A 14,749-nucleotide genomic window follows, 5' to 3' on the forward strand; every position below is an offset into this window, starting at 1 on the left:
TAAATTTCTCCAAATTGGACATCAGCGTTTTAAAATAATTAAGTTTCGTATTAATACCATTATTCTCTTTTGGGCTACTGCAATTCCAAATTCAATGGACCACACACCTTGACATTCACTCCATTTTACATCCTGCAGGTAACTACATATTGTATGAAAAATTCCAGAGTATTTATTATTACAATGGAAGGAAGTCAGTACAGACAATTAATGTTAGCTGTGACTGCCACAGTTCGAACAAGGCCTCAAAATGAACTTATTTTCCCGTTCAAATTCCTGTGTAGTAATTGAATCCTTAACTGTTTTCTTAAGGATTGGAGTTACAAAAACATCCAGCCTTTCTGAATCCATTTGTACTGAATAAGTGCACAGAAGATAGGGCTGAAATTCAGAAAAGACAGACAAGAACCACACACATGGAAAACTCAAGATTATAACAAAAGCACCCCCTTCCCAACCCCCCTTTGACAAACATGAATTTGAATCCCTCATGCCTTTTCTTCTCATCGGAAGCCACTGGGGGGGACTGTTCTAATTATTCTAACATTAACAGCAATTACAAGTACTACTCAAACACCTTTTGTTTCCTGTACAGCTTTTGCCAGCCTGAAATTCCTGTTCTAAGAATGCTCTCTCTGGAAGCTCTTTTCCCCTTCAGAAAACAACATTAACAAGTTTCTGCCCATTTTATTCATGTCCCAGTGGCCCAATTGAAATTTTAATGGAAATTTGTCCAAGCTTTTCTTCCCAGAAAGCCAGTGCAGCCCTGGGCAATCCCTGTGGAGACTGAACCCACCCCTCTTCCCCACGCCCCCTCCCCCCCAAGGAATCGGATACTGTCACAGAAGCAGGCCCCTTCTCCCACAGGCCTCTTTAGACTAAGCAGCAATCCAGGTGTCTATTCAACAGTTTGCACTGGAGTTTAATTTGAAAATTCCATGCATTTTCTTTGTCTGAACATTTCATTACTCTCCATTTAAAAACAACTTCCAGGTTTCTACACTACAGTAATCACTGGGACAGCAGCAAAGTAAAAAAAAAAAAATTGTATTTTCACAGCCATAGCAATTTGTCTTTCTGTGGCAATTTTATTGCTGCTTTCTGGTACTTTAAACTCAGCAGGCCACTGTTGTATTAAACCCAGGTCACTGTCAAATTTATCTAAAGTATCATTGGCCACAGCTCGTAAGTTACAAGCCAATTTAATTTTGTAGTTTTGTTAAAGTTACACGACTCTTTCAATGGCCCTAAACTCAATCATTGGTCTACCATAAATGGCAGCAAAGAAGTCGACCTCTGAAGTCTCCAAACATCAGTCCAAAAACAGGGGTGACTTATATGCCAAGTATGAAATACGAACCACTCAAGTGGGTGACTGCCATTTTGAAATGTCGAAAAAACACTGATAACTCATAGTAATTTATTCAATACACCATGTCACATTAATTTCTTGTACAAAGGCACCTTTCACCACAATGAAAAATTAAGACGCATCTAAATCATTGTCTTCAGCATCGAATTCAGTCATTTTGGCCATGGTGTTATTAGGGGTGGCGCTTTGTTTCAGAATAATCCATCCGCAACAAATCACCTTCCTCTCCATCCATTGAATTGGATTGCATATTCCACATTTTTTGAAAGACCCCATGACCATTTGCCCACTAGTAGCCCTGGATTTGATGACAAAACATCAAGCAAGGCAGCACACATATTTCCAATCCCTGTGCAGGTTTTATTCTCCAACAACCATCCATCTATTCCATTTGGTGCAGACATGATCCTTGAATGGCTTGTTGAGGTACACACACAAAAGGTTGAACTACGGACACTTAATCCCCGGTATAACTGCAACGTGGGTGTTATTTATTTGCAGGCACCTTTTGATCTCATCAGTTATATGGGTCTCTACATGTCCCACACTTGTAAACTGCATTTTTTTTTTATAGGTCACCAGGACACCTATTCCACACATCATCGATCCATAAGTCCACTCCATCCTCAACGACCCAACCATTATCATAGACATGCACAAAAATTCCTGCAGGGAACTTGATTATTGGCATGGTTTTACGTTTGAAATTTGCCACAGGCTTTAATTTTGTTCCTTCAGCCACGCAGGCTGGTACCACAGTGAATCTTGCATTCTCAGGTTCTGTGGCTTTTACTGGAACTGTTTCTGAACCTTTCCACTCCACAGTTCAGTTGCTAGACATATCAAAACTCACGGTCAGTTCATCCATGTTGCCAATGTGGCCTAATGGGTGCTCGCGTTTTTGCCACATCTGGTGAATCTCTGGAAGCTGGTAATTACAGCAGAGATCTTTTGGTAGTCTGAGTGATCTTGGGTCTTCTGCTTCAACACTAGAGATTTTTGATCCATGAAGGTGGTATATAAACCAGCTGTTGCTCTGTTATCTGTGCTGGACTTTGGGTTTGATTTGGTCCATTTAAGTGCAAACATACATATTTCTGGTGATGAAGAAACCATTCTAATGATTTTCGAGGACCCATTCCAATACATGCTTCTAAAGATCAGGCCAGTGGCTGAGTCCCGTTTTCATGATGTATTTGGCCTTGGGCATCTTCTTTCTTCTTCCATTCTCACACCAGTTTTACACTAACATCGAATTCCCTCGCTACAGCAGTTATTTGATGAGTTAAGAAATGTGATAACTGTTAGCTTGAAATCAGCTTCATACCTCATTCGCTTTGTTGGGTGACTCATTTCTCTTTGTTATTCACCATATGGGGTCTGCTCTGTTTGGGCGTGCCTTAAACTCCCATGCATCTTCAAAACACAGTCCACATCACCTGCTTGATCACTTGAGCCCAGTTATAAAGCCAAGTAAAACATACCTTTGTGGGGAGAAAAATTGAGGCTAACTACTATTGAGTATAAATGTCATAGTTGAAATGGGAGGTCAACTTATGAACTGAGTATATGTAAAAAAAAGCACAATTTTTGTGGCTGAGAAAATGGTGTTGCCTTATATGACAGGTTGACTTATTTGACATGATCTATGATATGTGCATTCAAGCTAATATACTCAAATAACCACTGATCTTAAGACCCTCACCAGTACATTGAGGTCTCTCCATGATCTTGCCTCACCTTACCTCAACAATCTCTCTCTGCAACCCATCCTTGAAGCCATTCTCTGCTATTGTGACGCCACTTAATCCTCATTTCCTGTATTTCCCACTCTATCAGGAAGCATCAAAAAAGAACTGTGCTCCACAGCCTTACGGAATAAAGCATATACACCAGAAGAGTCCAGGATTCGATTCCCAGCTGGTGCTGAATTTGCTGATCTCAAGCCAAACAACAGGGATGTAACGATCTCAATGCCATTTAAGTTGGGAAAAGAAGCCAAGACAGGATTCTTGCTTCAAATTTCTATCCTATTACTAGAAAGTATGCATGTTATGTGTATTTGGATACCCAGCTATATCATGTATGGATAGGATACCTGCCATTAAAACATAGCTTACTGACACATTACATAGCTATCTGGGTGAAGAACTATAAGACTGCCAGCACATATGGAACTGGACCACAGCAAGAGCCAGAACCTCAGGTTGTTAAAAATCTAGCCATCGTACTTTGAACCATTAATTTTGTATCGGTCTTCAAAGTGGAAGACACAAAGCATCCTAACAATAATAGAAAATCAAGAGGCAAAAGAGAAGGAGGAACTTAAAACAAACAATCAGGATCATTAGAGAAAATGTATTAGGAAAACTAATGGGACCAATGGCTCACAAGTCCACTGGACTTGATCGCCTGCATCCTATGGTCTTAAAAGAAGTGGCTACAGAGGTAGTAGATGCTTTGGTTGCAATCTTTCAAAATTTCTTAGGTTCTGAAAGGATCCCTGTGGATAGGAAAACCACAAATGTTACACCACTACTTAGGAAAGGAGGGAGACAGAAAGCAGACTAACTGGCATATAGTTTCCTAACATCTGTCATTGGGAAAATGCTAGAATCCATTATTAAGCAAGTAGTAGCAGGACACTTAGAAAATCATAATACAATCAGGCAGAGTCAGTATGATTTTGTGAAATCATGTTTGACAAATTAGAGTTCTTTGAAGATTGAACAAGCAGGGTGGATTAAAGGGAAACCAGCAGATGTAGCATATTTGGATTTCCAAAAGATATTCAGTAAGGTGCCATGTAAAAGGTTACTGTGCAAACTTGACAGTTCATGATTCTGGGGATGATATATTAGCATGGAGAGAGGATTAGCTAACAGGAAAGGGAGGGTTGGGATAAATAGGTCATTTTCAATTTGTGCCACAATCTCAATTATTTGTGACCTATATTAATGACATGCATGAAGGGGGAGTTTTTCATACTCACATTTGCTGACTCAAAGATAGGTAGGAAAGCAAGTTATGAGGAGGATATAGAGAATCTGCAACGGTTAAGCAGTGGGCAAAAAATTGGCAGGTGGAGTATGTTGTGGGAAAATGTGAGATTGTTCACTGACAAGGAAAAATAGAAAAGCAGATTATTATTTAAATGGAAAGAGATTGCATAATATAACTACAGAGGGATCTGAGTGTTCTTGTACATGAATCACAATAAGTCAGCATGCAGGTACAGCAATCAATTAAGAAAGCAAATGCAATGTTGGCCTTTACTGCAAGAAGGATAGAGTATGAAAGTAGGAAATCTTGCCACAACTGTGCAGGGGGTCGGTGAGACCACACCTGGAGTACTGTGAAAAGTTTTGTTCTCCTTATTTAATGTGGGATATATTGATATTGGTGGCAGTTTAGAGAAGGTTCACTAGGGTTGATTCCTGGGATGAGGGGTTGTCTTAAGGAGGAAGGGTTGAGCAGGTTGATCCTTCAGTCATTGTTTAGAAGAATGAGGGGTGATTTTATTGAAATATAAAGATTCTAAATGGTCTTGACAAGGCAGATGCTGAGAGGATGTTTCCACTCATGGGAGAATTTAGAACTTGGGGACAGAGTTTCAAACAAGAGGTCTCCCATTTAAGATGGAGATGAGGATGAGTTTTGTTTCACAGAGGGTCATTGGAATTCTCTTCCAGAGAGCATAGGAGGCTGGGTCATTGAATACATTCAAGGCCGAGTTGGACGGATTCAACAAGTAAGCCAAGGGTTACGGGGGCAGGCAAGAAAGTGGAGTTATGGCCACAATCAGATCAACCATGATCTTAGCGAATGGCAGAACAGGCTCAATGGGCTGAATGGCCTACCCCTGCTCCTATTTCTTATGATGTTATTTTGTATGACATTTGATAGATGGGGCACATGCATCATTGAAAAGTCATTAAGACTACCTGCAGGTGTTTTCCAAAACTATGGTCTGACACAACGCTTTCTAATTTTTGCATAATCTGGAATACGGGCTTCCCACAAATAACTCTCAAATACTTTCTGAAAAGGCTTTGACGGTCATTTTTGTTTTTCAGTAACTGATACTTCTAGTGTCCAAAAAAGGGTTTTGACCAAATACAGAAATTTAGTGCAAATTCACCTGATTACATTTAACCATTGTCTCTTAGTGACTGCATTAGTTTTTACGTGAATATGCGAGTTTCTCCCAAAAGCCTGAGTTTGATCTTGACATTTCTGCCCAGAGCTGTAAGTGAACCAAGTTTGCATTGTGCAGTCCAAGCACATTCAGTGCTCATAATTTCCCAGCATGCAACAGCACTGTTCAGTCACTTTTTAATGAAAGGATGTTTTTCTTTAGGCCCTAGCACCTTATGCACAGCAGCTTTTCCCTAAATAATTGTGAAAAGCAGGAGATCAACGTTCAAAGGCTTTCCGTAATTTTTTTTAAATGCTCGAGAGGAAAAAGGTGATTATATACTTGTTACAGCTTGTTTGGTGCTTTATAAATTTTATTATGTACATTAAGCTGAGGGGCAAGGAGGAAGGAAAAGAATGTGCACTTTACATTTTTCATAAATAGAATGAAGCCAACAGATTACCTTCTCCACCAGGCATCAGTTAAGGGGAAGGGAAACAACAAATAAAACGAGACAGAATTAGGAGACAGCGAAATTAACAAACTCTCCAATTTACCAGATGTAACACCACCCACACCAACCAAAAATACAAGTAAAAACGTGGGCAATAGTAACTGAATCACATACCTAAATCATAAGTTAAATCCTGCATTCTTGCATATGGTACCTCAGAATATCTTCAATGTATAATTCCTTTCATTCAGGATTTTCAATATTGGGAGAACTGACCGATGTGTTAAGACACAAAAATGACACCCTTATGAATCTTAAAAACCAAACTGTCTTTCAAGCCAAAAAAAGGTCTTGGGTTTTGATCCATGACCTGTACTGAGTTGATTTCAGGCACTGTAATTAGCTCCAAAGCCGATGGTTTATGGAAAGAATATAAAGAATATACAGGCCAGGATGTCCATTGCTGATACTATATAGCAACCCCAATGAGAAACGAGGAAAGTCTCCAGGAGGACCAGATCAGGCCCTGTTGCAATTCCCTCTACTGCTGAATTGTTCACTCATATTCACTGTCAAGACTCATATAATAGACAGGTTGACAAGCAGAATATTACCCATTGAAAAAAGTTTTTCAACTTTAGTTGGGCAGACAGAAAAAAAACTGGAGGTTATCATTTGCTGGACAAGTACAAGACATGTACGGTAAGGTCAGAACAAGGTTAGCATTTTTCTATTTGCTATTCCAAAAAGGATACAACAGGCCATATGGCAGTGAAGTCCAATTTAAAGCTGTATGAACCCCCTCAAACCAAACCCTCGAAACCCAGGTAATACAGTTTATATTTGTACGCAAATTTCTTATCCGTTAAACTTTGTTTGAATTTTGTGGACCTGAGGGTTTGGGGATGCCTGTTTTTAGTGCTGTTGTCTCATTGGTGCATAATTCCTAATACAATGGTATGTGCTGGTACCAGTACATTTGGGAACATAAAGTAAAACAGGCTCCATGGTGCGCACCTACGTGCTCACACAAATAGATACCTGGGCACCTGAGCCATGTAGGAGACCTGTACATCTATGGCAGAGGTTTGCAAATCTCAAGTATCCAATATCAGGGAGGTTATACACACATATTAATTGCTGTTTAATCCATTCAAACAGGACATCAGCTCAACGATAGCCGGTATTCAGTGTAGCACAAGTACAGTTCTTCGAAGTTATTTTTGTTTTTCTCTCTATATCAGCACTGTAGACTTTTTTCCAGATGTATGGCTATCCCACTCCCTAGCTTTGCAGGAACTAGCTTTCTGTTGCTGCTGTCAGGAACAGAGCAGAGGACAAAGCAGCATCTAAACTTTACTGTGTAATTCCCAATTATCCACCAGTATTCAGGAGCTCACATAGCAAATGTAGCTTATAGGCTGGCCAAGTCTCTATTTCTACACAAGACTCAGCTGGATCCATTGGCTAAGTTAAAGACTCAACAGTAAAAAGAATTGATTTTTTTCCCCTCATACAAAATTTGAATGTTCCTCTCCAATCCATTCCCCACCTAAAGAAAAATGTTGCAACCATCTATCTGCTGTCACTTCCAGTCAGTCAGTCTGAAAAGGGGGAGGCGGTGACATAGTGGTATTGTCACTGGACTAGTATTCCAGAGACCCTGGGCAGATGGTGAAATTTGAATTCAATAAAAATCTGGAATTAAAAATCTGATGATGACCATAAAATCATTGCTGATCATCATAAAAACCCACCTGGTTCACTAATGTCCTTTAGAGAAGGAAATCTGCTGTCTTCACCTGGTCTGACCTACATGTGATTCCACATCCACAGCAATGTGGTTGACTCTTAAATGCTCTCTGAACAAGGGCAATTAGGGATGGGCAATAAATGCTGGCCTACCCAACAACGATCACAGCCCATGAACAAAAAAAAAAACACCCAAACCAGTTAAAACATTGCGGGGGGGAAAAAAGGACTAGAGAAACTGATCCCAACAATCCCTACCCCTTCCCAGGAAATGGAGCTCTCCGCCCCACCCCTGGAAACAAAACTCTCTATCCCTCCCCATATGCCAGGAAACAGAGCACTCAACCACAAGTACTTATAACAAGGGAATATATCAATTTTAAACATTCTAACTACTTCTACTTGATTGATCCAGTGTCACTTTGGTTTTGACTTTTACCCCTGCATCCAGAAAGACTTTTACAATTTTGTTTTGAAAGGAAGTTTGATGTTGAACCCAGTCTTGTGGGCGGAAACATTAAGTAAAGGAGAACTATGTCAGCAACTACATTCTTTACAGAAAGGGATGCTTTTAAAAATTTCACTCCTACTGCTTTTAAAAAGCAACAGCGACAAACTGTACAGGCCGCACCCCCTTGCCCGCCAAAATCCATTTGCACTTAATCATTAGGCACAACAAAAAACTCCTGGTGTTCCAAATTTAGTTTGTAAATATTTACAGCATGAATAATTTTCCCATTTGTTGATCACTGCTGAGAAACCTCACCATCATCTACATCTGCATTTCATTGACTTAAATTTACCACATGTTGAGATGGGAGCGGTCTCAAATCCATTTGAATCACTGCACAAATATGCAAGTGATTTATTGTTTCTTTTAAAATTGAGCTGGTTTAGTTGGACTCCACTTTTCGTGCAAATTACTCCTTCTGGTCTGGTAGGCCATGAACAATCAGTACAGACTAATTAGACTCTAAATGTACCCTGCCCTGCTAATGCCTTCCCAATCCAAAAGCAAAATACCAAAACATATGCTAAAACTGCTCACATACTGACACATCAGACTTATAGAAAAAGTCTGATGTGGTGTTAAAGAGCCCATTCAGCACCATAAACCCCCCGGAGATGGCAATTAGGGCCAATTAACATGTGCAGCCACAGCAACCGGATAGAAGACATTTACTAAATCTCGCACACACCTGGAAGCAAGGCAATATCCAATTCTTTGCCACATGCAATTACAACCCTGTATAAACACACTGATCCAGATTACAATTCTTGTTGTGTTTAGAGGGTTAACCTTGTGCATTGTAAACAGCCAACTACAAATAAACAATACTGCAAGGAAATGATAAAACCACATTCCTAATCCCCCAGTTTTCTTCAGCACCAAGCTCCACTCCCAACATCTCCTTGGATCATGGAGTATAAAGCCAACATGGCATCAAGTATTTCAACATTCATAAATGACACAAGCCATAAATACATTGCTGAAGATTTATGACTCTGTTGCAATTGCCAGCCAAGGGTTTGGGCATATTTCTTCCTGATGGCTTGTCAAGGTGTAAATTTGGCTGCGCAGTAGCTGTGGAATCAAGCAGACAAAACTTCTCACACTCTATTCCAGATTAAAGCATATAAAACAAACAGCATTTCCCCTGCAATCTCAGGGATTTAAAGCTCCACCGACATACAATTGCTGTACAAGAGAGTTAAATGTATCCCTCAAAAACTGAACCAGCCACTGCAGAAAACATTTACAGGACAGCTGGAAAATCTCCTCCAACTTTAGTCATGGTACAGAAACTTATGTTCTCACAAATCTCTGCAGCTGTCACTCCCAAACACATCATTCTAAACAGTATTTCTTAGCTAGTTTTGATGCAATTTTTTTTAAAAAACCACATCAACACTTTTCTTTCGACTTCTGCAAACTATATCAAGATATATGTTTCAAAATAGAAAAACACAAGGCAAGGAAAAATGCACAAGAGTGTAATATCTTGCATCATAATGCTACACATACAACCTTTCAGACAGGAATTACCCATAACTCTTCCTATTTTTAAAATGTTAAGAATTACAGGTTCTATTTTGAAAACAGTAAAAGCACAGAATTACTTGACTCTTGAAACCATGACTGCAAAGATTTAATGTGACACAGACATGCATTCATGCAAACCCTTAAACTCTGCTTTCCTGTTACAGTGCTGTTTCCAAATCTTATTTTAATAAATAGAAACATCACTTGTGGAATGCTCCTATATCAATTTAATTTCATAAACACAGGACAAAATTCTGTGCTTGACCAGTATTTTTTCATTTTTAGTTCAATTTGCCTCAAGCATAGTTCCAAATTCATACTAATTGTTTCCAATTACCATAATAAAAAGCTTATTGTGATATATCGTTAGTAAATATGTTCAAATTATGAAGTACTTAAAATCATTATTCTCCAGAAAAAAATTAAAAAGTAAATAAAATGAAATAATTAAAGTCATCTACAAAGTCAAGGGTCCCATTATGACCAATATCTTTCAAAAAAATGTTACCAATAAATGTGTCACAGCAATACCTGTAATTGATATACAAGTGTTTGACTGAAGGAACAAATCAAATATTTAGAAATGAAAAGGCCTCAGGAGGAGCTGCTGACTGGGACTCCTGCAAATGGAAAGTTCTGAAGATTATTTAACCTGTACTTTAACTGCTAGTCATAAACATTTTGTACATGATGCACAAATCTCCCAACACAAAAGGCCAGAAACACCTGCTCCATTCAACGTGATAAACATTTTATTGTTCCTATTTAAAACATGAGGGACTGTGTAATGATAAATAGCTTTGCATTGTACCAAGAAAATGATATGTACCACATGGAAGTACTGCCGTACAATTTGCTGGAATGGATATCATCTATCCCTCTATGGAGGAGCCCACATAGTTTCATTCAGGTTCTATTTGCTTTTGCCCACTGCCCCATGCTGGCAATATGCGTAATCTCGGCTGAAAACTAGCATTAAAAATGTTACGACACCAAAATTATAGTAGTAATTAACATAATCATAAATGTCTCATCTACTTCCTCCAACATAATATACTGACAGTACCAAAACTAGACATTTAATTATGATACCACTTGGGTTGTTGGAGAGCAGTACAATCTAATACACTATTGAAAAGATACAGCAAACATAAGGACTTGCAATTTATCTACATGTGCAAATTTCAGACAAAAGTCTCAGCATCTTCTGCACCTAACCCGCCACAGTATATGTTGGTCTAACAAAGGGCATCAAGTCTGTTTGACCATTTTAAAAGTCAGCATGTGGGCTAATGCATTAACCTACAGCATACAAGAATACTGGACCAGCTACTATTTGTGAATACTAAAGCCTTTCCAAACAGACCAAACATTGTACATTTTTATCTGAATAATTCCAAGGTTCTCTAATGATGTACTTGCTGTAATGTTTTTAAATCTATAACAGATCTTTTCAACTGAAAGGGGGACTAAACTTTAAGGGCTGGATGTTAAATCAAACAAATCTGGAATAAACTAAATAAATTACAATTTTGTTTAATAATCTCTCTCTACATATTTTAAATGAATTAAAACGATCATAAATATCACCTATGCTCAATCATGTTAATACCTTCAGAAAATATATCCATGTATAGAAAAAGCTAATGTATCTTAAAATACTATATAGACCAAAACCATTTCTCTCAAAAAATCAATTGTTCTCCAGCTGCAGTAAATTCAACAAATGTTACATAAAATCCAAATATTTTATTAACAAGGTGGTTCAAATCTTGCTATATGAAACGGAAAGTCAAATCGTTTTGCAAGCTTCTATTTCGGTGAGCAAACAGATTTCAAAACTGCAAGCAATCTCACTGGACATTCATAGTGACATTTTCAGAATCCTTCTCAATAAACATTTCCCTCCCACCACCCCCTTCCTCGAATCCAGCACGGAGATAAATTAAAACCGCCAGGTTTTTTTTTGGTGGGGGGGGGGGGGAGGAGAGAGGTGGAGAGAAAGACCAAATGTTAATAATAATGCAAAGTAATCCACGTGGTGGGGATTTTCAATTCTGGTGTAGAACAGTTTCAGAGTTTACGTCTCGTCTAAAAGTATCAAAGTTTTCCTTAGCTTATTTCACGTGACTCTGATGCTATTCCGAGGCTGACGGGAGCTGACAGTTCGAGAAATCGTGGAGGTAAACTGGGAAACAGCATAAAGCCTATCGAGTCGAGCAAATTAGCCCCAATCGCAATAGTAATGTCCCGCTGAGCTCCCCATTGTATTGCATGATGACCTGTAAAATTCTACATTTCCAATGCAGTTAAGGTTTTACAAAAGGTCTGACTGCCTTAATTGGAACGCCATGAAAACAAAAGCAGCCAAAAAAAATCGCCTTCCACAAGTTACTGTAAAGGTGATCAGTAAAGGCTGCCCCTTTTAAAACACAAACCCAATCAGCTTGCAATGAAATGCAGAGAGGATATTTCTGGTGGGGAGACATTTTTTTAAATAAGAGGCAGTAAAATAAAAATTCGACTTCATAGGGGCTAGCTACCCACCCCCCCCCCAAAAAAAAACTGGAAACAAACAAGTGGCAGCTGACAATAGAAACTGGAATGTCATCAACTTGTTGGGGGAGGGGGGGTTATGCAGAGAGGGAGGTGGTTTACATCCAAATGTAAAAAAAACTTTTTTCAAGTTCACCTAGTCCCAACCACAAGCACCCAGCAGATAAGCGCTGCCAACACACACATGGCATAAGGTATTAGTTACCAGTCTGAAAGATTTTTCTTTAAAAATCAGTTGCCCTCTTTCTTAATAAAACGAGAAAATTAGACAGCTCAGCGCTGATGCAAGTTAAGTGTTTGTGCGGTTTTTTTTATTTTTATAATACTCCAGAAACAAAGCATGCGTATTTTTCTTTATTTTTGTTCAAGAGACTTTAAAATGCAGAAACCTACCGTCCTCGCGCTGGGAGATAAAGATCCATTGGGAAGGTAAGGACTTGCCAGGTCAGGAATCATAATAAATGGATAGCCAGGGTATGGTGGGCCCTTGAACAACCCTCCATCTTGCCTCTTCGCCGCTAGATCAAGAAACATGGCGGGGAATGAGAGACAGAGAGAAAAAGAAAAAAAGTTAGGGATCAAACTTTTCTCAACATACTTTGTGCAACAAAACACTTCGCCACAGCCGCTCCCGACTCAACGAGAGACATTTGAGAAAGGAAGAAAAGGAGAGAGGGGATTTTTTTAAAAAACTTTTTTTTGTTTCTTTTCCGGCCAACTCACCTTCTTCTAAACTCTCCCTGGATTTGTCCCGAAAAGTTTCTGGCTGCCGAGGCGGCGGCCGCCTTTCCGCCTGAGAGGAACATGGTGGATGCGTGTGAGAGAGAGAGAGACACACACACAAAGTCATAAGAGTTTGGATTATTCAGCAGCGATCATCAGGTTGCAACATTATTATAATTTAACAGAAACACAAAGTATCGGAGGTACAGAATCATTTTATTTTCCCGTGCGTTACAATATAAATCCCCCACCGCCACTTTACCTCAGAAACAACAGAAAAGAAACTAAATAAACAGAAGATTTTGCTGCTTACCTCCGAGTCTGATGAACTGTTTTGGTTGGTCTCTGACTCGTTTACTAATGAAGACTTGACGTCTGCTAAATCCCTTTCTGCAGAAGCGTTCTCCGAGATCTTTTCTTCCTGCTCCCCTTCATCTTTAAAAGAAATCATTTCATCATTGGCCCCCAGATCGTCGCCGCCACCGCTGTTTAGCTGCGGCATCTTTAAAAAAATGCGCCTTTTCTCTCTTTTTTAAAAAAATATATAAAGTGATCGACTTGATGCAACTCGTTCGGGGGGGAAAAAGGGAGTGGGGAGTGTTGGGGGGGGGGGCTGTTAATCCGTCGCAAGTATTTTTTTTTCTTCTTCCTCTTCTTCTTGTTCTTCTTGCCCCCCTCGCTATCTGTGAGTGAGTAAATAAATCGCAGGAGCGGTAATTGTTAGTGAAGGCACGCCGAGGAGCTGGCTCTCCTGCTCGGAGTGAAGTTGTTGGAGACTCGGCGGCGGCTGCTCCACTTCAAAGGCTCGCCGCTGTTTGATTGACACTTTGATTGACAGGGAAAGCTCCACAGCCTGTCCCGCTCCCAAACTAATGAGATGCATAAGAGGGGAATACGTACGGAGTAATGAGGAGGGACTTACATGACGTCTGCATCAATAAATTAAAAGGCAACAGAGAAAGAGAGAGAGCGAGCGAGCAAAAAAGGAAAGGGGTTGGCTGAGGCTTTTAGTGTTAATCAAAAGCCCTTGAACTTGATTTCCACAATCTTTTTATTTTGCTGTTGTTTTGATCTTCTAACTTTTTGCTCCAGTTTATGCATCAACCCATTAAGGGTTTTTCAATTCCATTCTAGTTTTTTTATATTACAATGTTGCAAACGATCTTGAGAGATGTACATACATAATATATAGTGAATCAAACAACAGTTTTAAAGTCGACACATCCTTACATGTGCTTAGCCTGACCAGTTTCCGTGTTAACCCATTCCAAATAAATAGTAATAATTTTTCAAGTGTTATGCATTGCTTTTGTTAATGTTGTTTAGTTATTAAGTATGCAACAGTATATTTCCTTCTCCTGGCAAAAAAGTGTTTTAATCTGTTACTGTTATTTCTTCACAAAGCTGCCGGAACCATTTGCATACTGACTTGAACATGTTCGCCAATATAAAACACACTGATAATAGTAATTTTAGTAATGAACTAAACCATACGAAGTGATGGGAAATCTCCAAAACGGAAAGTTTCAGTCTTGCCGTACCATTATTTTGAGTTCAATAGACTGTGCGTTTACGAGGTAGAACCTAAAATATTAATTGAAATATGGTAGCTCCTGTAAAATGAAGTTCATTTGTACCAAGACATGTCTAATAAAATGCCACAACATCACTCTGAAGAGTTTAAAGTGCAAGAGTTTTCAAATACACTGT

The 14,749-nt window shown here is 39.2% G+C and overlaps 1 protein-coding gene across 27 annotated transcripts in view; it reads right to left on the reverse strand.

The window, feature by feature from the left end:
* Positions 1-13,887, reverse strand: part of tcf7l2 (transcription factor 7 like 2) — a 193,896-nt gene extending 180,009 nt beyond the window's left edge. For 7 of the 27 annotated variants that reach the window (XM_041209499.1, XM_041209491.1, XM_041209490.1 and 4 more), the window contains exons 1-3: positions 13,353-13,883; positions 13,040-13,109; positions 12,710-12,834 (exon numbers count right to left, since the gene is read on the reverse strand). In XM_041209499.1, coding sequence (XP_041065433.1) covers positions 12,710-12,834; positions 13,040-13,109; positions 13,353-13,541 — 384 coding nt within the window. In that variant the 5' untranslated portion in view covers positions 13,542-13,883. Of the gene's footprint in view, positions 1-12,709; positions 12,835-13,039; positions 13,110-13,352 lie in introns of all 27 variants that reach the window. The other 20 variants (XM_041209494.1, XM_041209496.1, XM_041209489.1 and 17 more) reach the window with 6 other exon arrangements.
* Between the last annotated feature and the right edge of the window lie 862 nt (positions 13,888-14,749).

The sequence above is a fragment of the Carcharodon carcharias genome, chromosome 17 (genome assembly GCF_017639515.1).
Source record: "Carcharodon carcharias isolate sCarCar2 chromosome 17, sCarCar2.pri, whole genome shotgun sequence".
NCBI classification, from domain to species: Eukaryota; Metazoa; Chordata; class Chondrichthyes; order Lamniformes; family Lamnidae; genus Carcharodon; species Carcharodon carcharias.